The following is a 25,193-nucleotide window of genomic DNA, read 5'->3' on the forward strand; positions in this document are numbered from 1 at the left end:
GGAGGCACACAAAACAAGGCTGTACAAAAACCAGGTCCCAGATCTCAGAAATTTTAACTCTCCTGGGGACCAAGTGGGAGCAAGAAGGGAGAGCTTTGAGTTGAAGTTCTTTACTTGTAAAACACAAATCTGATCCTGGTACTCCTCTGCCTCAAGAGCCTCCTGGGGCTCCCTCGTGGCTCTAGGATCAAATGGAAACTCCTAAATTTGACATGTCAATTCTTTCACGACCTGGATACAATGATTGCACTGTTTCACACTGCACCCCCCCCCCCAATACTTTTTGTCCTTGCCAAATGGGTCTATTTATATTTCCCCAGACTCTGCCCTTGATTTCTGGACTCTACCTCTGTATAGGTTGTCTTCCATGACTAGAAGCTCCTTTGTCTTCACCCTCACCTATCTAGATTCTTTTGGAGATCAGGTCATAGGAAAACCTTTCTTGATCCTATCCCCCCACGTCCCCCACATTTAGTGCTCTCTCTCTCTCTTCTCAAATGATCCAGTATACAAGAGTTTCTTAATATTTTTTAGGCCATGGACCCAGGGATGGGCTTCAGCCAGCTCTTATCAGGTCGGTAGAGACAATTGTTAAGTTTTCAGTCTGAGCATTTATACCCAGGAATTGTCAAACACTACAAATCAGGGCTTGATTTATTGTTTTGGTGATTGTCTTGATTTAAGAAAGTGATGAAGAAAATGTGAAGAGTACAGATTAAACTTAGAAGTGTATCATGCATACATTTTCTCCCTGGAGAGTCAGTGGTTAAATATTAGCTAGCAGCACACTACTATATGGATAGTCTGGAAAACTCTGGTGAAGCCTATGGACTCTTTCAAAGAAAATTTTTTTAAAAATCAAACAACAAGCATTTATTAAGCACCTACTATGTTCTAGTCAGGGATTTTGCTGGGGGTGGGAGGCAGAAATAAGTATATAACGCCTACTATGCTAAGCACTTTCTACAAACAATATCTTTTTTGATCTTCGTGACAATATTGTGAGGTAGGTACTATTATTAACCCCATTTTATATTTGAGGAAACCGAGGCAGATAGAGATTAAGTGACTTGCCCAGGGTCACACAGATAGCAAGTATCTGAGGTCACATTTGAACTCAGGTCTTCCTGACTCCAAGGGACAGTTAGGTAGTAAAGTGGATATACTTGGCCTGGAGTATCATTATTATTTTATTATATGAAAATGCTTGTTGAATTGGATAAAGGAAGCTTAAGCATCAGTTCAGTTGAATTCTTTACCCTCCTTTGTGTTAAGGAGGCTTCTACAAAGCAGGGGCAGGCTCTTTAGGGACTGCTATCCTGAAAGGAAGATGGGCTATAGAAGGTCTTTAGCTGAGCCCTTCAAATCATGTTGTTTACAAATATGAGGTCTATCTTATTCTTCCTCCCTTTCAAAGGCTTTAGAAACAGATAATCTTGATGGGGACTGGTGGGGTGTAAACCTTCAGACTTTCAGCCTCAAGGCCACATGTGGCCCTCTAGGTCCTCAAGTGCAGCCCTTTGATTGAATCCAAACTTCACAGAACAAATCCCCTTAAATAAATTTTGTATCCAGTTAAGGGGCTGCATTTGAGGATGTAGAGGGCCACATGTGGCCTCAAGGCCACAGGTTCCCCACCTCTGATCTAGAGAAAGAAATCATTAAAACTTCTGCTGAGTGGAATGGTCCCACTCTTGATATCTCCTCTGACAGTAAGCTTCTTGAGGTTAAGAGCTATGAAGGCTTTTCCTTTGTACCTTCTAGTCCTTTCATGTAGCAGGTACTTAATCAATGGCTGTTGAACTGAACTGAATTCTTATACCATAGGCAATTTCTGGTTATTCCTTTCCCAGGCCCATAACAAATACCACCTCTGTGTTTTAGGAAGTTTTGGCCCTTCCACTCTGAATAGTCTCCAGGAAACCAAAACCAAGACAGTCAAAAAGGCCTTGTACATGGGGGCAGTTATCACTGGAACCTAGCAAAGCCTTGGAGATTAGAGCAGTTCCCAGCTGTTTCCTCTCCTTGACTGGCTGGTTTGCATATTAATAACACAGCTTCCCAACTGCCTAGCCAGAGCCAATAAATCAGCTGAAACCTATTAAAACCCACCACAGAGCCCTTCCCTGAAATGACAGCTTTGTTCTTGTTAAAGCTCAAAGGGACAGAGTGTCTCAGGCTGTGAGAATGAAGACAAGATCTGACTCTTGAGATTGCTGGCCAGCAGTCAAGTCTTGTCCTCTGAGGCTGCTGCCAATGGTCAAAGGAAGTTTCTAGAAGAAGGGAATGGGGAATATAAATCCCCCTGCATGTGAGGCTGGACATTCAATTAAGAACAAGCTGATGAGGAAGATGTAAGTGGAAGCAGCAAAAGGAGCTCAGAACTTCTCTTACCCTAAGAAAGCTCCTGGTCCTAGTGAAAGAAAAGAAATCCCAGAATCTTAGTACATTAAAGCTTAGAAAATAGAATGTAATACATTTGCAAAATAGCTGAAATTAAAAAAAAAATTACATGGAATTTGGAGAAAAATTTGAGCAAATTACTACACTGAAAGTAAGCATGGCACTAAGATTTTGGGAACACCTTGTATAATATAAATGTATGTATGTGTGTATGTGGGGGGAGAGCAGAGTAGGGCAGTGGATAGAGTACTGGACTGAGGGCCAGGTAGATCTATGTTCAAATCCTGCCTCAGACGCTTAGCAACTGTGACTGTGGGCAAGGCACAACCTCTGTCTTCCTCAGTCTCCTCATATATAAAACAGGGATGGTGATACAGCACCTACCTTACAGGGCTATGGTGAGGATCAAATGAAGTATTTGTAAAGTGCTTTGCAAACCTTAAAGCACTATATAAGTGCTAGTTATGGCAAGATCAATATCACCATTTTGTTCATATTTTCTTTTTTTTTTTTTGCTCTCCTGTTGACCAGATTAATATTTAGGGTGGCAATGTAGTCTAGTGGAAAGAATACTGTACTTGCACTTGGGAAAGACCTAGAATTGAATCTTGCTGTGATATTCCTACCTGTGGGATTGGGACCACCTCAGAATCTCAGTAGTTTGTTTCCATATTGATAAAATTAGAATAATTATACTTGTGGTTCCTGTTTCACAGGGTCATAATATGCAATCAAATCACATAATTCATGTAAAGTGATCCATACAACTTAAATTATATAATAAATTTAAACATAACCACAAAATATTATTTTAAAAATTCTATCTCCCACTTCTTCATCTTTGCACAGGCTACTCTTTCCTATGCCTGGAAATGAATCCCTAGAAGAATTCCTAGCCTCCTGCAAAGCTTTGCTCAGTTATTACTTTCCAAGTGAAGCCTTTTCCAGTTTTTCCAGGGGCTGGTGCCAACAGCACCCCTGATCAGGACCAAAAACATTGTGTCTACTTTACATATGTTTTGTATCTATTGATATGTTATTTTCCCCCTTTAGAATATAAGCCTCTTGAGGGTAACAACTGATTCATTTTTGTCTCTGTATCCCTAGGGCAGTACTGATGGGGTACCTGGGGTCTAGGTCAATAGAATGATGGGGTACCTGGGGTCTAGGTCAATTTGTGAAACCAACTTGTGAAACCAGTCTGTGAAATTGTAACTGCAATTTGTATTGTAAAATTGTTATCTGTAAAATTCCTTTCCCAACCTCCAACTCTGCCCCTTCCCCCTATCCACACTAGGCCTAGGCAACACCTTGGGACTCCTTTGTTCTTACTTAATCCCTCATGTCTCCTCCGGTCTGGTCCAAATCTTATCTAAACTATCTATTCACATGCTCCTCTTGGTCAGCTCTGACCTTTGTCTATGCATTGAAGCCCTTCCCGTCAGGCCAGCCCTGACAATGGCAGCCCTACCCTTTGAAAGTAAAAGCATGTACCCCTCTCACTCGCAGGTCCCCTAAAGGACTCTTGCCTGCTTCTCATGGAAGTGTAACAATAAACTTCTACAACTCTCACTCCAATTAAGCCTGAGACCTTGAATTCTTTCCAGACGATATTGCAGGTTTTCTGGTCTTGGATAAGATCAGAATATCTGCTGAACCTTTTGGGATCCTGTTTTACCCCCCCATCAGTACCAGGTCTATAATGGGCACTTAACAAATGCTTCTTGATTGTTAAAAATAAAATAATCATGGGGCGGGTAGGTGGCACAGTGAATAGAGCACCACCCCGGTGGAGTCAGGAGGACCTGGATTCAGATCTGGTTTCAGACAATACATACTCACACAAAAAACTAGCCATGTGACCTTGGACAAGTCACTTAACCCCAATTGCCCTACAAAAGGCAATAAATAAATAAATGATCATAGGTTTAGAGCTGGAAGGGGTCTTGAGGATGGATGGTTTAATCTGATTCTTCCATTTTACAGCTGGAGAAGCAGAAGTCTAGAGAGGTTACAGAACTTGTTCAGGGTCACACTAAATCCAAGCTAATCCAACTGTCCTATACTGGGATGACACACAACTCAAGAGCTGGAAGTGACTTCAAAATCTACCTAGTCCACATAGGCAATAACTAGCAGTTAGAATTTGAACTCAGGTCCTCTGATCCCAGGCAGTGTTCTTTCTATTGAACCAAGCTGCATTTTAATGGTTACAAAGTATTTTTCTTTTCAACAGGCCTTGGTTGAGAAATGAATAAGTGATTTCATCAGATTGGGGAAATGTCTTCCACCAACACATCAGTCCTAGGGAGTTGCCTGAAGTTGGGAGAGGTCAAGCCCACTTGTCCAGGGGCTTATAAGTGTAAGGGGTTGCCTTTGAATACAGGTCTTGCTGAGTCCAAGGCCAGCATTCTGTCCTGATTTTACAGATGAGAACATTAAAGCTCAGATTAAGTGATTTGCCTGTGATTATTTTTACTTTGGCAAGTCTGTATGACTAAATGTACAGTTTCAGAGGAAACTGGAAAAATTTGCACGAACTGTTGCAGAATGAAGTGAGCAGAACAAAGAGAACAATTCATACGATAACAACATTGTATAGAAAAATGACCTTGAAAGACTAGCACTCTGATCAATGCAATGGGACCAATTATGATTTGAGAGGACCAGTGATAAAAGCATGTGCTTAATCCACCTTCTGGCAGGGATGGGTTCAAGATGCAGAATGTTTCTGGACATGGCCAATGAGGTAATTTGCTTTGACTATGCATGTGGAAATGGGAAGAAGATAAATAAATGCTTGTTAACTGAAAAATATAACAAAATTAAATTTGAAAAAATAAAGTGCCTACTTAGAAGCCATTTCTGAAACAGAGCTGTTCCAACTAGGTACTGATATGTAAAGCAGTTCCCCCTAGCAAGTAGGCTGCATGGACTGCAACAGACCCCCACTTGTCCTTCCCACCATTGCTCATTCAGCCCCCAGGCAGTTGAAAGAGGGTGTGGATCATTTCCATTTTGTTTTTGCATCCAAAAGCAAACAAGACCAAGTTCAGTCTGGGTTGCAACACAAAAGACTAGCTGCATACCAGGGCACCGGAAGTGAGAGGGAACTCCAAATGCCAGAGAGCTATTAGAGTCTATGGGAGTCTTTAATTCACTGGGTAGGATTTGGGGTAGAAATGGGGAAGGGTGCTATTTCAATCAGCAAGATTTCGCAGGCTTATGAACTTTCAAAACTTCCCAAATGCATCAGTCCATGAATAGCTTGAGGTCAACAACACACTCTCCCAGTTAGCAGTAAGCAGGGCTAGAGAGGAGGGGGAAGAGAGGTCTCCTGAAAGCTTAGTCATCCCCAAAGATTAAGTGAAAACAGTTTCTAAGGGGTCAGAGCATCACAGCTGAGCGGCAGGAAACAACAATTGAAGTTTCCAGTCTGTCTTATAGAAGGTGTCCAAAGAACTCCCTCCCCTCTTCCTTAGTTTAGAACCTCAGGCAGAATAAACACTCAGTTCAAGACCACTATTTCCTGTTGACCTAAGCAAGCATCCTTTCCTTCAAGGCCCCTCCAAATATGCCATCCTATGCTCTATTTGGGGTTCACAGAATCCGAATGTTAGAGCGGGGTGTGATATTAGGTGTCATCTCGTTCAAATTTAATTTTAAGAATAGGAAGCCGGAGTCCAGAGAGGATAAGGAGCTTACTACCCAGGGAACACAGAAAGTGATGGGGGTTTTGATAACCCCACACTATTTTTCTTGCAGTTTAAACATAAATGACAGATCTTATGATGTCAGTGCCCCAGAGTGGCTAGAGAAGCCATTGGGTGCTCTTAGTGTATAGTGAACTCCAGGGACTGGTCTCAGTTGTATCTATGTCTCCAGAACTGTGAAAAGCACTCTCCCTGGAGTCAGCCGTTATATATTCAAATCCCCCTTTGGGTAAGCTTTTTCACCTTCCTGAGCCTCAAGTTTCCTCATCTGTAAAATGGGAGAGAGGAAGGTTTTGACTTCATGGCCTCTGAGATATGACTCTGACTTAAAAGGTACACATATATTCAAGATGAGATTTTCTTCTAAGTGGGAATTGGAGAAAACTTTCAGCCATATACAATCACACCAACTTCCAATCTCACTAAGATAGTTTCTTATCCTTTTGGTTAACCCTAATTATGTTATGAAGTATTAATCATTAAATTGAATCTTCAGCCTCCTCCTGTCAACTGGTTTGCTCCTTACTGCCTATAGACAAAGCGGAGTCTCCCCTATCTTTTCAAAACTCACTGAAGAGTTGTGTGATTTGGCCAGATGAAACTCTGGGTAACCATTGAGTCCCCCCAGCTTTGAGAACCCAGATGTTGGTGCTTCTCTCTCTGATAACTATGAATGTAGGTAATAGTCAGATAGCTAGAAGCCTTGTCTGTTGATCTGTTGAATTGTATTACTTCTTGTGTCTGTATTTTTTGTCTGCTTATAATTTCTGTTTGTGTTTTCTGAAGTTCAGAGTGCTTTTTCCCTGAACTAAGTGAATGATATATATATTTGATTAAAGTAAGATTGTTAACCCCTTTTGAGTTGCTTTCCTTCAGAAAAGCAGATCAAAGAACCTGTGCTAGCAGCCATCCTGAGTATGGCTACCCAGGATACAAGGATGTATCCCAATGTTATATGGCCTGGGCCCTCTTCTTTATACTAAACGTTTCCCTTACACATATACACACAACTCAAACTCAACATGTCCAAAACATAATTCAGTATCTTTCCCCTAAAACCCTTCCACTTTCTAAATTTCCCCTTTCCAATTGAGGGTACCGTCATCTTCCTGACCACCCAGGCTCACAATCTTGACCCCTAAACTCATTTAATATTATCATTCTTACTTCCATGACCTCTCCTAAATGTCCCCTTCTCTTCATTAACATAGCTACTATCCTAAACAGATTCTTATCACCTCTTGCCTGGACTATTGTCTTGTTCTTGTTCAGTTTCCTCTTGACCCCATTCAGGGTCTTCTTGACAAAGACACTTGAGTGGTTTACCATTTCCTTCTCCAGCTCATCTTACAGATGGGGAAATTGAAGCAAAAACTCCAGGGTCACACAGTAAGTGTCTGCATCCAGATTTGAACTCATGAGGATGACTATTGCAACACCTTTCTCATTGGTCTCCTTAACTCAGATCTCTTATAGCCCTTCACAACCTGGTCCCTTTCTACCACTTCAATTTTACACTATTCCCCTCCATACTCCACCAGTTACCTACACTGGCCTGCTGGCTGCTCTCTACCCATCACACTCTACCTCCTGCCTTCTTTGCATTGGCTCTCCCTCATGCTTGAAATGCTTTTTTTCATCATCCTTGCTTCCTGGCTTCCCTGACTTCCTTAAAGACCCAGCTCATGTCTCACCTTCTGCAGGAGCCCTTTATGCTGTATCTATGTACATTCAGGGTGCCCAAAAAAGTCTCACTTCAGTTTTAAACTTTAATACTCTGAACTTGTGTTGTCTTCCCTCTTTGAAATGGGAGTTCCTCTAGGGTGGGGATTTTATTTTTTGCCTTTCTTTGTATTCTCTACATCAGCACAGTGCCTAGCACACAGTAAACTCTTGACAAATTCTTGATAGATTTGACTCTCCAACATCACTTTTTATGGGTTCAATTCTCATGTCTACTCAGATGACTCACATCTATCTATCTATCTATCTATCTATCTATCTATCTATCTATCTATCTATCTATCTTTCCATCTAGATATGGGTTCCATTCTCATGTCTTATATGATTCACACATCCATTTCTATCTGTTTAGCTATCTCTATCAATTCATCCATTTACGGATTCAATTATGTCTTCTTAGATCCCTCACACATCCATCTCCAGAGCTCCACTCCCTCTCCTGAGCACCAATCTCACGTCACCAATTTTGCTTGGTGGAAATTTCAAATTGAATGGGGGAAGGGAAAACAATAAGCATTTATATAGCACCTACCATATGCCAGGCAATGGGCTAAGGTTTAGCCTTAGCCTTTAATTAAGGGGATTTGTTTTGTGAAGTTTGGATTCAAAGGGCAGCACTTGAGGACCTAGAGTCCACAAGTAGACTTGAGGCTGCAAGTTCCCCACCCTTGGCTAAGCACTTTACAAATATTATCTCTTTCAACCTCACCAAAACCCGATAAGGCAGGTGTTGTTATGACCCCCATTTTGCATATGAAGAAACTGTCAAGTTAAGTGATTTGCTTAGACAATCTAAATTACATAAAATTTAAAAGCTTTTGAGTGAACAAAATCAATGCAGCTACAATGAGAAAAAAAGCTCTCAAAGGGCCTCAGTGTCTGCATCATTTTTAGATTCCTTGTGCTTTCTCACCCCACATATCTAATCAGTCACCAAACCTTGATGATTCAACCTTTGGTATCCATGCCCTTCTCTTCTCTCTCATGACCACCACTCTACTCTGGGGGCCTCATTATCTTTTGCAAAGGCCAGTACAGTAGTCTTCTATTTGGTTTCCCTTTCTCACCTCTATCCCATCTCCAAACCATCTACCACATAGCAGCCAAAGTGATATCCCTAAAGCACAGAACTAACCATGACACTCCCTACTTCAAAAGGTTCTAGTGGTTTTCTTTTAGCTCTGGTATTAAATATAACTAATAGCAACTCCTTGATAAAAACCCTTCATAACCCACCTGCAACCTAGCTTTCTAATATTATCATAAGGGACTCTTCCTGAACCCTCACAGATAACATTATATGGAAAAGGCAGGCCTCCTTGCCCTTGGACAGGCTCCCCTCCTTTCCCCCCATGCCTAGAATGTATTCCTCCCACCTCTTAGAATCCTGAGTTTCCTTCAAAGATCAGCCCAAATAACATTTCTTAAGTACAAAGGCTTTCTTGATCCCTCAAACAGCTAGTGTCTTTCTACCACACAAACTACCTTGTATATATCTGTATGTCCCCTTGCCCCAAAAGATGGCAAATAAATTCTGTGAAGGCAGGGACTGTTTTTTGTCTTTATATGTCCAACACCTAGAAGAGTGCCTAGCACATAGTAGATGCTTAATAAATGCTTGTCTGCTAGTTGATTTTAAAAAATAGAAAATGAGATAACTGGAAAAGATAAGACCCAGATGCAACTGGACACCAGAGTCTAGTGTTTGACAACCCCCAAGAATGCCAATGATGGGGGAAAGAACTCCCTTACTCAACAAGAACTGCTGGAAAAACTGGAACGCAATTTGGCTGAAATTAAGTTTAGACCAGGGCCTCAAAGCACATCCCACAATGAGCTTCAAATAGACACATGATGTAAATATAAAAGGTCCTATCATAGGAAAATGAAAGGAAGTACTTTTCAGATCTATAATTAGGAATATTCTTTTCTAAGCATGGAACAGAGATCATAAAAGATAGACAACTTAAATTACATAAACTTTAAAAGCTTTTGCATGAACAAAATCAATGCAGGTAAGGAAATAAGTTCTCAATTGTTTAAAAAAAAATCTTGGTGTTAAGTATCTCTTATAAAAGTCTGAGATCTAAACTATACAGTGAATTGGCCTAGATTTATACCATGTTTCCCTGATAATAAGACCTATCCCGAAAATAAGCCCTCCCCTTACTGTGTAAGATTCTTCTAAAATAAGCCCTCCCCCGAAAATAAGCCCTATTGAGATTGCTACTGTAGTGAAGGTGATCCCCTGCGCTACACGCTACATTACGGTACCCTCTCTATGCACCGTCCCCCCCCACTCCCCCCGTGAAACGCACGCCGCACTCCGAGCTGCATCCAATCAGAGCTGCAGCAGTGAGTGCGTCATCCTGTTCTTCCCCAGTGATTTGCTTATTGAATAAAGGTACATTTTTTTGTTCACATTTACCTGTTTATTAAAATTGCTGTCAATGTTCATTAAAATAAGCCCTCCCCTGACAATAAGCCCTCTGGTGTTTTTCTGTCCAAAAAAAAATTAATAAGACAGTGTCTTATTATCGGGGAAACATGGTAAGACCAACAGCCATTTCCCATTAGGTAAGGGATTAAAGGATGTGAACAGTTTTCAAAAGTAGAATGTTACTAATAACCATATTAAAAAATGTTCCAAATCACTGATAATAAGAGAAAAGCAAATTAAAACAACTTTGAGATTTCAACTCACATCCATCAAGCTGACAAAAATGACAAAAGGCAAAAATAATAGAGGTCTGGAACATGGTTCATGGAAGCATGAATTGATTCAGTTCTTCTGGAAGATAATTTAGAATTACACCATCAAAGCAATATAGTATTCATATCACTGGATCCAAAGATCCCTCTATAGGGCATATAACTCCTAGTAAAAGGGAGTTGATAAAGAGGGCATATGGGAGTTGTAGGGAGGATGGCCCTTTTTCATTTAAAAGCAATGGTAGCAAATAAAGGTTCTACATACTGTATGATAAAATATTCTTAGTAGCACTCTTTGTGGTTACAAAGCTAGAAACTAAGTGGGTGCTTGCTCACTGACTAATGAAAGACTGAAAAATTTGTGGGATATGCACATAAAGAAATATTTCTGTCAGTTTTGTTTTTCTTTGTTGTAAGAGAGAGTTCATGTAAGGAAATGACCCTGATGTAAAAATATCCTAAAACAAATGGCATTAATTTTTAAAATGAACCACAAAAAATAAAAATAAAGATAAAAGGGCTGGGAAACAGACTGAAATCCCAAGCCTGAAGGCAACATTCATACCATGCAGAGATCACCACCTCATTCCCATCAGAATCACAGTCATGCATCTTATCGCCCCCTCTAGCCCCCAGCTTTTTCAAGTCTGAACTGGGGCACGAAGGGTCAGCACCAGCAGGAAAGCATCTATGGCTTCTCTTATAGAAGGGTAGATCTATGGCCAAGGCCAGGGGACACTTCCCATTCTCACCCAATGACATGAAAACAGCAAGGGGAATTTTGATGTCATAGCTTTATTGGATATGTGAACTGAGTCAGCAAGTCCAGACCCAACTGTAACGGATTGCTTCATGTTTGTCAGAGTCTCTAGTGTGCATCATCTCGTAAGATTACAACCAATGCAGAAAAAAATCATTAAGACAAGAGACGCTAAAACGTGCCCTAGTGTCCCAAGTGATCTAAGGCAGGGTCGGGTGGCACCCCGGCTTCACTCCACCCTGGGCTGGTTTGGCAACATGCCCAAGGAAACAAATTGGCATTAAAATAAAAGTCCCATCCCTCTCCTCTTTTACAGGAATGAGAGGTCTGGGGAGAGACCTTGGAAAGCTACACTTTCAAAGCCTGTCCCCCTCCCATGCTATATCCCCATTAAAGGGGTATAATGGTGATTATCGTAGACCGTGGTAAAGGAAGAGGAGCCTTCCCACATGGCCCCTTGCATTTGGGGCTGAAGCTAATAGCAGCTATCACACTGAAAGCCACACCATGGAGCTGAGGAAGGGTTCACGAGTGGAAGCAAAATGAGGTCAGTGATGTTAGGCAAACCCAGAGTCCTGTCTTCCAGGCATGATGCAGGTAAACTGCCTCTAGGTAGAGTTTATCTACTGATGATACTAATGATACTGCTCCTTAACACTGTATGGAGTGAAGTGGGGCTGGGGACAGAGGAAAAGGAGATGACAGAGCACCAGGTTCATTCAGGGTTTTGCCAACATGATCGCTCCCTCTCCATGTTGCTCCCAAGCCTGATTTCTGCTGTCCAGAAAAATTCCCTTTGGGTGGGAACAGCAGAAACAGACCAATAGCTGCTGCCAGAATACCAGAAAAGGGAAAAAAAAAAAGTCCACCCCAAGATCAGAGAGGAAAAAACAGACCTTTTGGTCCAAGTTCACGTAAGATGCTGGCAACACCTCCCAAACCTCGAGGGAAAAGGAAACACAATTAACTGTTGTCCTGTTGCTCTGCACAAGGGAAACCACCGCCCTATCCTGAGACGTTCCTATCTACTGGCCCTTAGTGTCTTTTTTTTTAAGTTTTATTTATTTTTAATACCCAAACCAAAATTTAAAAAACATTTTGCTTTTAAAAAAGAATCCTTAAAAAAAGAAAAAAGGATCTAAAACCTCCACAAAAACTCAGACATGTCTCAGTGGACAAGTTTCAGACTTTTCTTCTTATCCCACTCAACTTGTTGCAGGCACCATAGCAATGTTTTGGAAAACCAGCTCAGTCCTCATGACCCCCTCTTTTCACCCCTGACTCCTGGGTCAGACCTTTAGCAGCATGGAGGACTGAGCAGGGAAACTGTCCAAGAGCAGGGTCACAGCTGGATCTTTTGGCTAGAAAATGGGGTTGGGGGAAAAAATGCACTTCTAATATCATTAAAAAACAAAATAAAAAAACACTACCCCAAACACCCTATTATCTGCGCTGAGCTTTCAAGGGAATGTATAAGTTACTTGGGAAGAAAGGAGGCAGGCCGGAGGAGGGGAAAAAATAAATACCAATAGCTAGATAAGAGTCATCAACTCCCCTAATGTGAGCAGAGGCCTCCTGGCTCTAACTCAGCTGCTTAGAGAGAGACATCACGAGAAGAGGCCGTCCTGATCCACTGACCCTGACTGTCCAGATACTGCATGGTCCTCTGGTCTGCCCCAGGCAGAGCAGGACCAGCCTCTTTTCACTGCCTGTGCCCAATCTGATGGCAGTTTCCACTGGCTCCTATTTCCTCTTCAGCTCTGTGATCCTGGAGCCTTGCTTCCCTTGATTGGTTGCAGGAGGATCAGCCTGCTCTCCACTCTGCTGGGCCTGCTTGGCTTATCTCCGGCCTCAACACTCAAGGATTTCTTGGCTAGTCTGATGTGAGAGAGGATGGTGGTAGAGGGGGGAGGTGAGTTTGGAAGCGGGCCTGGAATGGAATGGGCTCAGCATTGCCTACGCCAGCAGCATTGGGAATCATCCTCTGGACTCTCCAGAGGGGGTTCAGGCCTGCTCCTTGTCTGCCCTCCACAGCCGTTCCTTCACTTCCAGGGGCAGAGTATTAAAGAGATCCTCCTCCACCACCAATCCACTCCGCTTCAGCAGGGGACACTCCCCTAGCTCCACAGGCAGGCATTCCAACCGGTTGCCCCGAAGCTCAATCTGGGTCAGGTTGGTCAGTTCACCCACCCGGGATGGCAGTGACTGTAACACATTATTACCCAGATGCAAGGTCCGAAGTTTCCGACACTGGAAGAGTTCAGGTGGAAGGCCCTCAATCTGGAAAAGAAGGCAGGAAAACAAAAATTTCAGTTCCAGAACTCCATAAACCTTCAGAAGCTCTGGACCTTCCAGACTCCCCAGTCCAGCACAGGGCCTACCCCCTGCAACCTCCACCTGCCCATGATCTTTGGGTCACATTTTCCTCTTTCATTTATTCCAGACTTTACTCTGTACCACTTTCCCCCTGCAAGTGCTGTTAAGAAGAACAATGGCTATAATGTTTTATTATTAAAGCAAATATATTTGCTGTCTTGTGTGTCTATTGATCAATTCTATAATGAGTCCTCTGGTTTTTTTTTCTAGGATGACTGAAGCTCTTCTGGGCTGATGACATGTCTAGTCCAAGGATTTACCAAGACAGGTAAGAATACATTCCTACCCTCCAATAAAAGTGACCCATGCTGCTGCTTCTATCAGGTTTGACCCCCAATTCACCCCTTATACTTTGGAACACCAAAGAGCAAGATGGGAGGCTGCCAGCTCCTTTCTCCTGAAGGGAGTAGTAACCTTTCCTTCTGTTCCTGAGCTGGCTGTTCTGGAATACACAGGGGCACTCCTGTCACACCACAGTGTTCTTGGGGAGACAAGGTAAAATAGGGGAAGGACTTAGTTTCCCTCTCTCCCCAAGATAAAGACTACTTAGGCTAAAGAGAGCATCAAGATAGCAACTGGTTCAATCTCAGGGCAACAGCTCACTGGGGCAATCCTTCTGGGGGGGCCTTCTGCCCCTCACCTTAGCAAGCCTCTTAGGGATGATGCTCCCTTGCTCCGTTCAGAGAACAAGGAGTCCTAGCAGTTCTCCATGAAGGTCAGTAAAAGTCCCAGCTTCCTTTAATAGTCACATCCGGCATTTATCACCAGGGATTTCTCTAAACCCTTCTTATGCCTATTTATATTTCTAGTCTGTACTTTTTGGGGTGTAGTAATAAATTCTGGATTCAATACTTTGTGGTTTCAAATAGGGCTTTTTTCTCTTGGTTCTAAAACCACCTCTTTTAAACTTCAAAGGAGGAGGAAAGGAGCCTTAGTTCTAACCTTCTAAGATTTGATAAAGAAAAAGACCATTAGCCTGGGAATCAGAAGACTTGAGCTTCAATTTTGGCTGTCCCCAACAAGCCAGATGACCTTGGGCAAATTACTTTCTCTCCACGGGTCTCAGTTTCCTCATCTGCAAAATGAGGGGATTGGACAAGATGATCTCTAAGCTTCCTCCCAGTATTCTAAGGTCATGCTTCCCTTACTCCATGCCTCCACCCCTCCTCTTCCCCATCCCCTTTAGAGACGGATCACATTCACTCAGCCTTTATCTCTCCAGACTGAAGAGGCTTTTTTGAAAAATGACAACACCTGCCCTGGTTTCATATCCAGTTCCTTCTGCCAGCGCCTAGAGACACTGGAGTCCCTCAGCCAGAGCAGATGGTGCAGCTTCACCCCAAGCAGACACTGACACAGTTTAAAAGGAATATTATGACAAAGTTTCAGAATACAATGGTCTGTTAAGAAGAGTAAGAAGGTGGCTACTCCGACAGAGGTCCATGGTTTCCCAAGACAAAAAAAAATCTTACAGTTTCAAGGTCAGGAAAATCAATCTCTCCTTGGAGAGAGGTAGACAGACAGACAGAAGGACAGCCTTACCAGCAAAAAGCTGGATGCTAAATATTACATCCCTAGAGGTCTGGAATATACCAAAGCCAATGTACCCACTTCCAAAGGACAAAGTGTTGTGGTGGTGATGTCTGAAGGGCTGTGGATGTTAGTTCAGATTGAGTTTCCAACTTTAAAATCCCATAGCCAAAGGGCTGCCTCTGATGACAAAAAGCCACCCATCTACACCAGAGGGATTCTCCAAGTAGGTAAAGGGAAATATTTCCCATAATATCAAAAAAGGTGGGTGGATGAATATATATCATAGTTGAAATTGACCTTAGGTTCCTTCTCAGAACCCTACCATACCACAAAGTCTTTTCCATCACTGTATTATCCCCACCCCCCAACTTCTCCCACTGGAGAGGATCTTCCTTCATCTGGTTCTTTAATGGAAAAACAGATCCAGATTTTGACAGGAGTGGGGAGGGGTGGGAGAAGAGAGGAAGAAAAGGAGGGAAAGAGGGGGGAAGGGAAGAAAAAGAGGAATAAGGGGAAGGGGAGAGAGAGAGGAAGGGAGACAGAGACAGACAGACCCTTCATCCTGCCTGAATGAGCATCTGAAAAGAAACAAAGTCCTGTGTTCAGCTTGGCCCAGCTATGGGTCTGGGAGGAAGAGAAACCTAGAGCAGAAATAAGGACCAAGGTAGTTTGAGGAAAAGCTGTTAAAGTGGGAAAGCAGGCATTCTGTGTTTGCCAGTTCATTTAGTCACATACAGCTGTTTCTACAGAATCTGGAGCCAGACTCCTGAAGTGTCTGAAGGGTTTTCCACTAACTGAGGGGGATCCAATGCAGGCAACTAAGCTCTCCTACCTTCACTTCCTCTTGTGTGTAGACTGTAAGCTCCTAGAGGGCAAGAACTGTCAATTTTCGAATTTGTATCCCTAGTATTTATTTAGCACAGTGCCTGGTACATAGTAAGCACTTAATACATTTTTATTGATTAATATCCTTTTATTCACCTCTGACTTCCTTTCACTTTCCTCACAACTAGTATTCCTAATGTGTGGTACAGAAGAAAGCACTCTGGATTTGGAGTCAGAGGACCTGGATTCAAATCCCAGTTCTGACATTTATAACAGTATCTGGGCCTCAGTTTCCTAATCTCTAAAATTAAAGGTCTTTGAAGTCCCTTCCATTTTACAATCTATGATCTTCAAGACCCCCAATTCAACTCCTAACCTCCCCTGTCTCTCAACAGATGTCTTCACCTCCTACTTCACAAAATAAACTGAGACCATCCAACATGACTTGACTATTGTGTGACCTTGGGTGAATCACTTCATCTTCTCTGGGCTCCAGTACTCTTCCGTAAGTATGAGGGGCTTGGACTAGATCATCTCTAAGGGTCCTTCTACATTTTACATTCTCTAATCCTTTTAGCTAGAAGCTCATAGTCACCAAGACTGGCACCTGAACCATGGGCCATATTCATCAGGAAAGAGATAGATTCCAGACACCAAACCATCCTCTCTAGGACTTTGGAAAAAGCACAATCTAAATTCTATTCTGGCAGGTGGTTTACACAATGATGCTGTTGCCTAGATGCTGATATCTATAGCTGCTGGTCAAGTACCTCCCAAGTCAATGATATTTATTCAACCATTTTTTCCTTTAAGTTCAAATCTGGGAAAGACAATTAGATCAAAATAAAGGGCCTATAACCTCTAATAAATCTAATTTAATCCCATCTCATCTAATCAGGTGCTGACCCCCCTTTATAAGCCTTATTTCACATTACTCCCTTTCATATGCTTGATGTTCAGTCTAGTAGGACTACTATCTATTTCAAAACAGCCTCCAGGCCCTGAGGTAAGTAGTCTCCCATACTTAGAATTCTTTTGCTTTTTTTACTTCTTCATTTCATCTTTTATGGCTTGGCTCAGACTCCACTTTACTTGGCCCCAATTGTTAGTACTCTCACTCTTCTCAAACCTTCCTTCAGCACTCTTATCTAGCTCTCTCCTTTATCCTCAACACTTCCTACTTTATTTTTGCATGCTATTTCCCACCAAATATCAACCAATCAAGCAACAGGTATTTGTTAAGTATCTACTATGTGTGAAGTATTATGCTAGGACTGGGCATAAGATACAAACAAGGAGCTGCTGTTCTATTTCTGAGAGACAAGACATACATAGTTAAATATACACAGAACATAGACAGAATAAATGCAAGATGGTTAGGAAGGGCAGTCACTGGCAGTTGGGGGGAATCAGGAAAGGCTTTGTGTAGAAGGTGGTGCTTGAGCTGCACATGGTGAAAGAAGAGAGGGAGTACAGGAATAGATCCAATCAGTGCAAAAGCAAGGACTGTCACATTTCATCTCTGTTTCTCCAATGTTTAGCAAAGTGCCTTAAGAAATGTTTGTTGGATTGACCTGGTTTAACCCAACCAAGTCTCATTCTCACACTGGGGATATATGGTCCCAAAAGGTTATTACTAGAGCAGGCATGAGGGGATGAGGGACTAGATGACATTACATTGGGGACAAATGGTCTCAGCAGCTCAGGAAAGACCCTACTCCTAAAAGGCATCAGCTTTGTCCAGATGGAACAGAGAACTCTAAAGGGGAAGGAGCATGGAGGAGGTATGTGACACTCACACACAGGTGAGAGTATCTAAACATATTCTGCTGATCTGCTTCAGGCTAGAATTCTGGGCACTAAAGAACTATGAAATGGCAGGAGATCAGGTTAACAACAACAAAACAGCCCATTTTCATGTAAACGTGTCTAGTATTCAAAAGAGGCTGGGTAGAAACATAGGAAATGATTAAGCAGACTGCTACCTAGGGCTTTCAAATTTTTAAGAGGGTCTCTGGAAACACACATGCCAAATTCGACATCCTCCTCTTCCCTTACGCATCTGCAGGAGCCCTTTTTTTCTACAGAATGACCCTAAGACTGACAAAAGCCCAAACAAAGGAAGGACAAACTGGAGAACCAATTTCACAGGAAGAGAGTTGGCAGGAAGCACAGCATCTCTGGGATGGATAAGAGAGTTAGTTCTTGGGAGCTTGAAGACAATCCCCACACCAAAGACTTTCCACTACACAGCCTTTCTCACAGGCTTAAGGATGCACCTGCCCACTCTTCCTATTCAGTGGAGGCGAGGACAGGGAAACAAGGGGTCTGGAAACTAAACTAAATTCCCTTGGGAGCAAACCAGGGTAGTAGGTGGTGACAGAACTGCAGATTTAAAGCTAAAAGTGCCTTGAGAAGCCATCTAGTTAAAACCCCTTTATTTTATAGATGAAGAAAACAGGGTTCAAGAAAATGACTTGCCCAAAATCATACAGATTCTAAGTATAGAATTTGAACTCAGGTTCTCTGACTTCAGGTCCAGTCCCTTTTCCATGGTATGCCGAATCTTAGATCTGGCTCTGCTACCTTCACTTGTGTTACTTAAACAAGTCCCTTCATTTATCTGTTTCTCAGTGCTTACATCTGTGAATTGGAGGAATTGGACTGGGTGACAATTCTCTGCTCTACCCACCCTCCTTATCAACTTAACTCATGCTACCTCCAACCTAAGATACTAAAGAGTTCCCCTGAGTAAAGGTTAAAGAATGTGATAGTTAAACTAAAGGGAAGACAGTTATTACTGTCCCAAATATTTGTGGAATTATTCCCAAGAGGGCGCTGAGTCTCTGCTCTCTGCCTCCAAGGAAAGGAAGCAAGTTTAGGATACAGCAGGAAAGAGGGAGTCAGTGAGATATTTCTACACTTCATTGCTGTTGAAGTCTCCTACTTAAGGACCTGTGACTTTTGTTGGTGTTCGAGGATGAAAAATTCATCCCTGTATACATCCAAACCATGATGGGTTTCTCCAAACTTAGCTAGCTAGCCTGGTCCTAGGACAATGGACACACACAGCTTGTCACTGAACCCATATTTAAAGTTTTTCCAGCTTGGGATGACAGCCAGAACTCATTTTTCCTTATCTTGGCTTTCAAGAATCCAAGGTTACTTTCATCTTTATAATGAAACATCACTTAAGGACTTAAATGGAAGGAGGTTAAGACAGAAGGGGAAAACTTCCTGGTAAGTGATTAAATTCAGGGAGAGTAAAGGTTGATGATTTCTAGCCTAAGAGATCTTAGAGAATGCACTTGGTTCTTGGCCAGTTCAGGGACTGTACTCCAGGCCAGAGCTACAGTATGTAATCTCTTTAGGTTCCATTTGGCTCTAAGTCTATAGGAACTAAATACTGGATGCCAGCAAGTTACCTGGCATAGAACATGTGCCAGTCCTCTGTGCTTGTTCTCCTTTCAACACCAGAAAGGTAAAAAGCGGGCTATAAACCCTTTACAATTCACATATTTAACCCAACCAAAATGCTCTACAAATACTCCTCAAGAAAGCAAACTACAATATATATATGATCCTCCTAGGGGGTAGGAGGTACACCGAACAACTGTGATATTGTTTAAGAAACTCAAACCACAAAAACCACAAGATCTTTCTGTAGGTCCCACTCCATCTTAGGCCTGCCACACCCAGCAGTGTGAAGGTATAATAAAATTACAAATTCTTCCTAATTCAGGGGGTATCCTAGGTACAGATCACAAACCCTCTAAGGGTAAGACCACCAAGCCAAAGAGGCTGAATAATTCTTATGAGAAGTCTCACAATATGCTATGAGTTGCATACTTTTATTCTAAGGAAGGTAAAAGAGTGATGGAAAAAATCCAAGTCCTCTAAGCTAAGTACCTGGATACCTTTTAAGTCTCATGGTATTATACACTGCTATGGTGGGAGAAAGAAAGGGTCTTTAAAATCCACCTTAAATCTCTAACTGAAAACACTGACTGATAACAGTTTGAAGATTGGTTTCTTTTCAGCAGTTAATATCCTTCCTCAATGAGTTCTTTTCCTTCCTAACAGCCTGTGCTGTTTGGTGAGGATGGTTCTTAGCCTTATTCTGTGTCATGGACCCTTGTGAAATCTGGTGAAGCCTATGGATACTTTCTCAGAAAAACCCTTTTAAATAAAGGAAATAATTAGTTTTAGTTAGAGGTAAGAGAAAATAAAGACGTAATTTTTTTTTCCCATTCAAGTTCATGGGCTTGGTGAAATCTACCCCTTGAGGGTCCATGGATTCCAGATGAAGACCATCTATGATAAATGAGCTAGACTTGAAGAAGTGGTGGATTGGCCCAGACTCCCAATCAAAGCAACAAGTTATTGTTGAGGTAACAAGTTACCTCAGCTCTTAATTCTCTATGTTTCATTCATGCTTTTTTGAGAAATGCTATTCCTAGGAAAGGCAAAGAATCAGTCACAGAAATATGAATTAAACTCCCTAGTCCTTTTGGCTAATCTAAATCCCTCTGCTCTCTCCTCCAAGATTCTTTAAAAAAAAAAAAGGTCACTTTCAAAAACCTTATTAACTCACCTCACTGATCTTATAACCTTACATAGGGTTGCACTGGGCCCACTCTGTACTAGTGATTTTTAAACAGTTTACTAAAGCTTTTCTTCAGTCCTATCCACTTTCTATGTCAGTCAGTAATCTCCTTGAGGGAACTTACTAGACCTTCTACTATTCTTATATCTCCCTCCAGTATTCACTGAGACCAAATTATTTTATGTATTCAAGCTTTCACAAGCTTCTGTCCAAAAATACACTTCTTGACCAGCAAGTATAATAGAAAACGCAGGAGTAGGAGTCAGGAGACTTATATCTGAATTCAGGTTCTGACACCTACTTTGTTGTATGACCTTGGGCATGTCACTTTACCAGACGATCTGTTTTTTTAATCTATAAAATGAAAATTAGTATTTAACACTACTATCTACTTCCTGGGGCCATGGTGAGGAAAATATCTTGTAAAATTTAGGGCACTATAGAATGACAATTATCATCACCTGCTTCATCTCAAGTCCCCCCACTCCCCTAATTCTACCATGAACTTACCCGATTGGCTGTCACAGCCAAATTCTGAAGGTTCTGTAGCAGTCCAATGTCAGCAGGAATAAAGGTCAAATTATTGTGACTGAGATCAAGGTAGCGTAGCTTGCGGCAGTAGAAGAGCTGGGTAGGGATCTTCTCTATCTTGTTGCGGTTCAGGTAGAGACGCTCCAGGTTGGTGAGGTTCCCGATCTGGATGGGGATGTAGGCAATTTGGTTGTACCACAGCTTAAGGCAGGTGAGGCGATGCAGGTGCTGGAAACTGATGATCTCTTCTATGGTCTTGAGGTTGTTGTCTTTCAGATCAATCTCCTGCAGGTTGTGGAGACTGAAGATGGAGTGTGGGATGCGTTCCAAGTCACAGCGGATCAGCTCCAGCTCAGTCAGGTTCACCATCTTCTTCAGGCTGTTGAGGACAATCAGCTTGGTCCCTTCGTTGTTGATGGAAAGCTTCTGGAGGTGGATGCCCACATCTGTGACCACCTGTGGCAGCTTGGTCAGGTTGCTCTTGAGCCGCAGGACCTTGAGCCGCTTCAACTCCCGAAGACCGTCTATCACAATGTAACGGTTGTTCTCCGCACTGAGGTTGCCAGTCAGGTGGAGCTCCTCCAAGGTCTTTAAGCTATAGATCCACAGAGGGATCTCTTTGATGTCAGTGAACTTGATGTGCAAAGCCTTGAGGTTCTCCCTCAGGAAGGCCAGTGCAGGGGCCTCGATCTTGGCTGCCGTGTGGTAGAGCCAGAGCTCCTTGAGGCTGGTGAGCTGGGCGATGCTGGGAGGGATGGTCACATCAGGGATGAGCTCCAGCTTGAGCACCTCCAGCTCAATGAGGTCAAAGACTGTGTCTGGAATCCCACTTAGCATGAACAGGTGCAGCTCCAGCTTATCCTGGGAGTTCTTGGTGATGCGCTGCCTCAGCTTCTCCAATGTCCACTCGTTGTTGAGGTTCAGCTGCCGTAACTTATTCTCACTCACCTCTGAGAGGAAGACAGCGAAACGCTTGGAATAGAGGGGGTCATACTGGTCAATAAGGTGCAGCATGAAGGCAAAGTCGTTCTTCACGTCGGGGATGTCGCTGTAACTGCTCTCCTCCCGGATGGACTCAAAGGAGTATTTCTTGAGGGAGCGCCTCAACATCCACCACAGCGTGTACATGCAGATCAGGCCATAGAAGATCACCAGACTGATATAGAAAGAAGCCAGGATCTTGAAGAGAGTGGCTAGAGGGTGGGCACAGCGGTAGGTGCGGTAGCCTGTTAGGCTCTGAATGTCCACAGTACAGTCAACGTCAAATTTTATATTGTTGACATAGTAAACCGTGTAGCTAATGATCAGGATAAACTTGATCACCTTGATGATTGTCTGCCGCATGTAGAGGCGGTAGACGATGTCCCCTTCCTCCACATGAGTCCGAAATTTCTTCACTTTCTCAAAGAGCGCTTTGGCCTGCTCCCCTTCCTTCTTGTCTAGTACTCCCGTCTCTGACCGGTCCACAATGCCTTGCTCAATTCTTGACTTGCTCCGCTGTAACATGGGCACGGTAGCCTCCACATCCTCACTCACAGTTGACGACTTCTTGTCCATGGAGCCATTCATCTTGCTGAAGGCCGGCTTAGGGTCACTCTCCTCCACCACTGTCTCTGAGAGTGCCCGGGTGGTCCAAGGTGAGTCAAAACATTTAAGCAGGATAGAGACAAAGTGCTCCAGTTTGGAGCTCGTCCGGGGAAACTTGAACCAGAAGTTACTGCAGGCCAAGAAGATAAGTGTATGGAGCAGCACCAAATAGGGGAAATACTTGGCGAACCAGTGGAGCCGGTTCTCATAGCACACCGCATCCACGTAGTTGTACTGATGCCGATCGAGGTCATACTTGATTCCTTTGGGCCCCGGGTCTGGAGATGGAAGAATTGTAGAGTTGTAATAGGTGGGATCTGGGGCAGGAATAGACCAACCTTGAAAGGAATCATTGCAGGAGTCTTTAGTAACCCATTTACAAGGGAGACAGATCATCTTGTCCTGGGTGACCTGAAGGGTCCCCCCAAATACTGCAATCATCAGCATGACAATGGATATGTAATCTGTGAAGACATCCCACCATGGCTTCAGGATTCGGTAAGCTGGCTGAGTATCAGCAAAGTACCGGAGCTCAGTGACAGGAATCATGATTGAAACCTGAAAGGAACCCACAGGCAGGTATTATTGGCAGAGGGCAGCCTGGTTTCTCCCAGAAGAGTTATTCGCAAGTGGTCTGGGACTAAGTCAGAGTGAGACAATAGAACAATTGTTTTAAATTCTACTTGAAGTTTAAATGAAAATAACACCCCAATTATTTAAATAACATTTCTCTTAGAGGAGGAGCTTAAAAGACCTGCTAGGGAAACCGATAGGTAAAAGAAAAGATAAAAGACTTTCCTCCATTTACAGAGGAGAAAACAAGAATGTGAAGTTAAGTGATTTGTGTGTGAACACATGGCTGAAATCAGGGGCAGAGACAAAAATTCGACCTGGTTTATCAATTTGTAATGGGAGAGTCTATCCATGAGAGCTCTCAATCATTAGGCTACAGCTAATAAATGAACTTCCTCTGGCTCTGTTTCCTCCTCATATTAACAATCATTTTTCTGTGTCAACCAAAAGGCTCCAGAGGTCACTTCTAACAAAAGATTCTGTCCAACCTGAATCTTGCTTTCTACTAACTCCAAGAGAAAATTAATGAAATATTCAAATGATTAGGAGTGACACCTGAGGAACATCTTATCTATGTCCTGGTCTCCAAGTACCCCTCTCCTAGATAACCCAAGAAGGAAAGGTTTAATACACCTTCATTCCTTCCAACAGATCTGTCTCAAGACAACCAACGCTTTTAGGTGAGAGGAAAATGTCTAAGTAATTTGAATTTGGCCACTCTACTATTAACAAAAATAACAACAAAAGAATCCTCTCTATTCAAACACCAGCTTTCTTCAAGCAGTCCTAAGCATTTCATGTCTTCAACACACCTAGGATATGCTAAGATAACTGTGAAGAACAACGGTAAAAAAGAGAGGAAATCATATTACACAGACAGGAACTGAGGCACTTGATCTAGGTCTTAGCCATGATGGCTCCAGAAAAAAGAGAGTGCCAGGAGCCTTGATTCCCTAGCAGATTGACTGATCTAGCAGAGCCAAGATCACAGGTTTCTAGAAGCCAGGTCATGATGAGGCTAGCATATACCACCCCCCTGACTTGGTGATTTCTAGAACTAGAGAGCTAATTAAGTCACAAGCAGAGAAACTGAAGGCTAAGCCATTCCAGTAAAAGGACTAAAGGAGAGAGTCACCCAGGAATGTCTTTGTGAATCCACAGGGTGGTAGCAAGATCTCTATAACAGGAATGGGCTTCCTAAAGCCACCTACACTGTGGGGAAACCAGCCCTTTTACAACTTGCTGAATCATTCGGCCCCACCTTCCACTAAAAGGCAAAGATCCCACTAGCTCCTAGTCTTGACCAGTAACTCCCACAATCTGCATCTAAAGCAATATCTAGAATTTAAACATGTGCCAGGAAGAGCCACTCATGAAGTCCATAGTGCAGAAAACAGATAATGGGAGTTGCCAGTATGCTCTAAGTCACTTGAAGAGTCCCAAAACCAGAGATTCGAGTCATATGAGCCATCTGCTCTGATACTCAAGCAGAGGTCTCCTCCCTAACTCTTTCAGACAGGGCGCCAACATTGAAGGTGGGGTGGGTGTCCCTGGGAAGGATGTGGTTACAATTGCTCAGCCTTTAAAAAGGCTGGGGGATGGGGAAAAAAAGGTATGAAATAGAGAAAGAGGGCTAGACCTAAGCCAAATTCAAGTCTCTGATGAAGAAACGGGTTCCCTTCTGCAACTCTCAGGTACTCTATCCTTATTTAATGGATGGATGAAGATCATGAAATCCAAGAAATCACCCAAAGTTCTTTTGTTTAGCAGTGATGCATCCAGAAAAGGTCAAGAAGAGAGCAATGGTTTTGGTGGATTCAGTCAAGAAAAC

At 42.7% G+C, this 25,193-nt stretch overlaps 2 protein-coding genes across 2 annotated transcripts in view; one reads left to right on the forward strand and one right to left on the reverse strand.

Annotated features, from left to right (window-relative positions):
• The first annotated feature begins 1,957 nt into the window (after positions 1-1,957).
• The window catches only part of SPOUT1 (SPOUT domain containing methyltransferase 1), a 151,934-nt gene continuing 128,698 nt past the window's right edge, over positions 1,958-25,193 (forward strand). Inside the window, exon 1 of the mRNA XM_069069435.1 lies at positions 1,958-1,961. The gene's annotated coding sequence lies outside the window, so the exon portion shown is untranslated. The remainder of the gene's footprint in view (positions 1,962-25,193) is intronic.
• Positions 11,351-25,193, reverse strand: part of LRRC8A (leucine rich repeat containing 8 VRAC subunit A) — a 39,100-nt gene continuing 25,257 nt past the window's right edge. The window contains exons 3-4 of the mRNA XM_069069429.1: positions 21,182-23,347; positions 11,351-13,611 (exon numbers count right to left, since the gene is read on the reverse strand). Of these exons, the coding sequence (XP_068925530.1) occupies positions 13,336-13,611; positions 21,182-23,338 (2,433 nt within the window). The 5' untranslated portion in view covers positions 23,339-23,347 and the 3' untranslated portion in view covers positions 11,351-13,335. The remainder of the gene's footprint in view (positions 13,612-21,181; positions 23,348-25,193) is intronic.

Source organism: Petaurus breviceps, unplaced genomic scaffold, assembly GCF_028583685.1.
Source record: "Petaurus breviceps papuanus isolate PSGF00001 unplaced genomic scaffold, PetGlider_PUasm1.0 90779, whole genome shotgun sequence".
In the NCBI taxonomy this organism is placed as follows: Eukaryota; Metazoa; Chordata; class Mammalia; order Diprotodontia; family Petauridae; genus Petaurus; species Petaurus breviceps.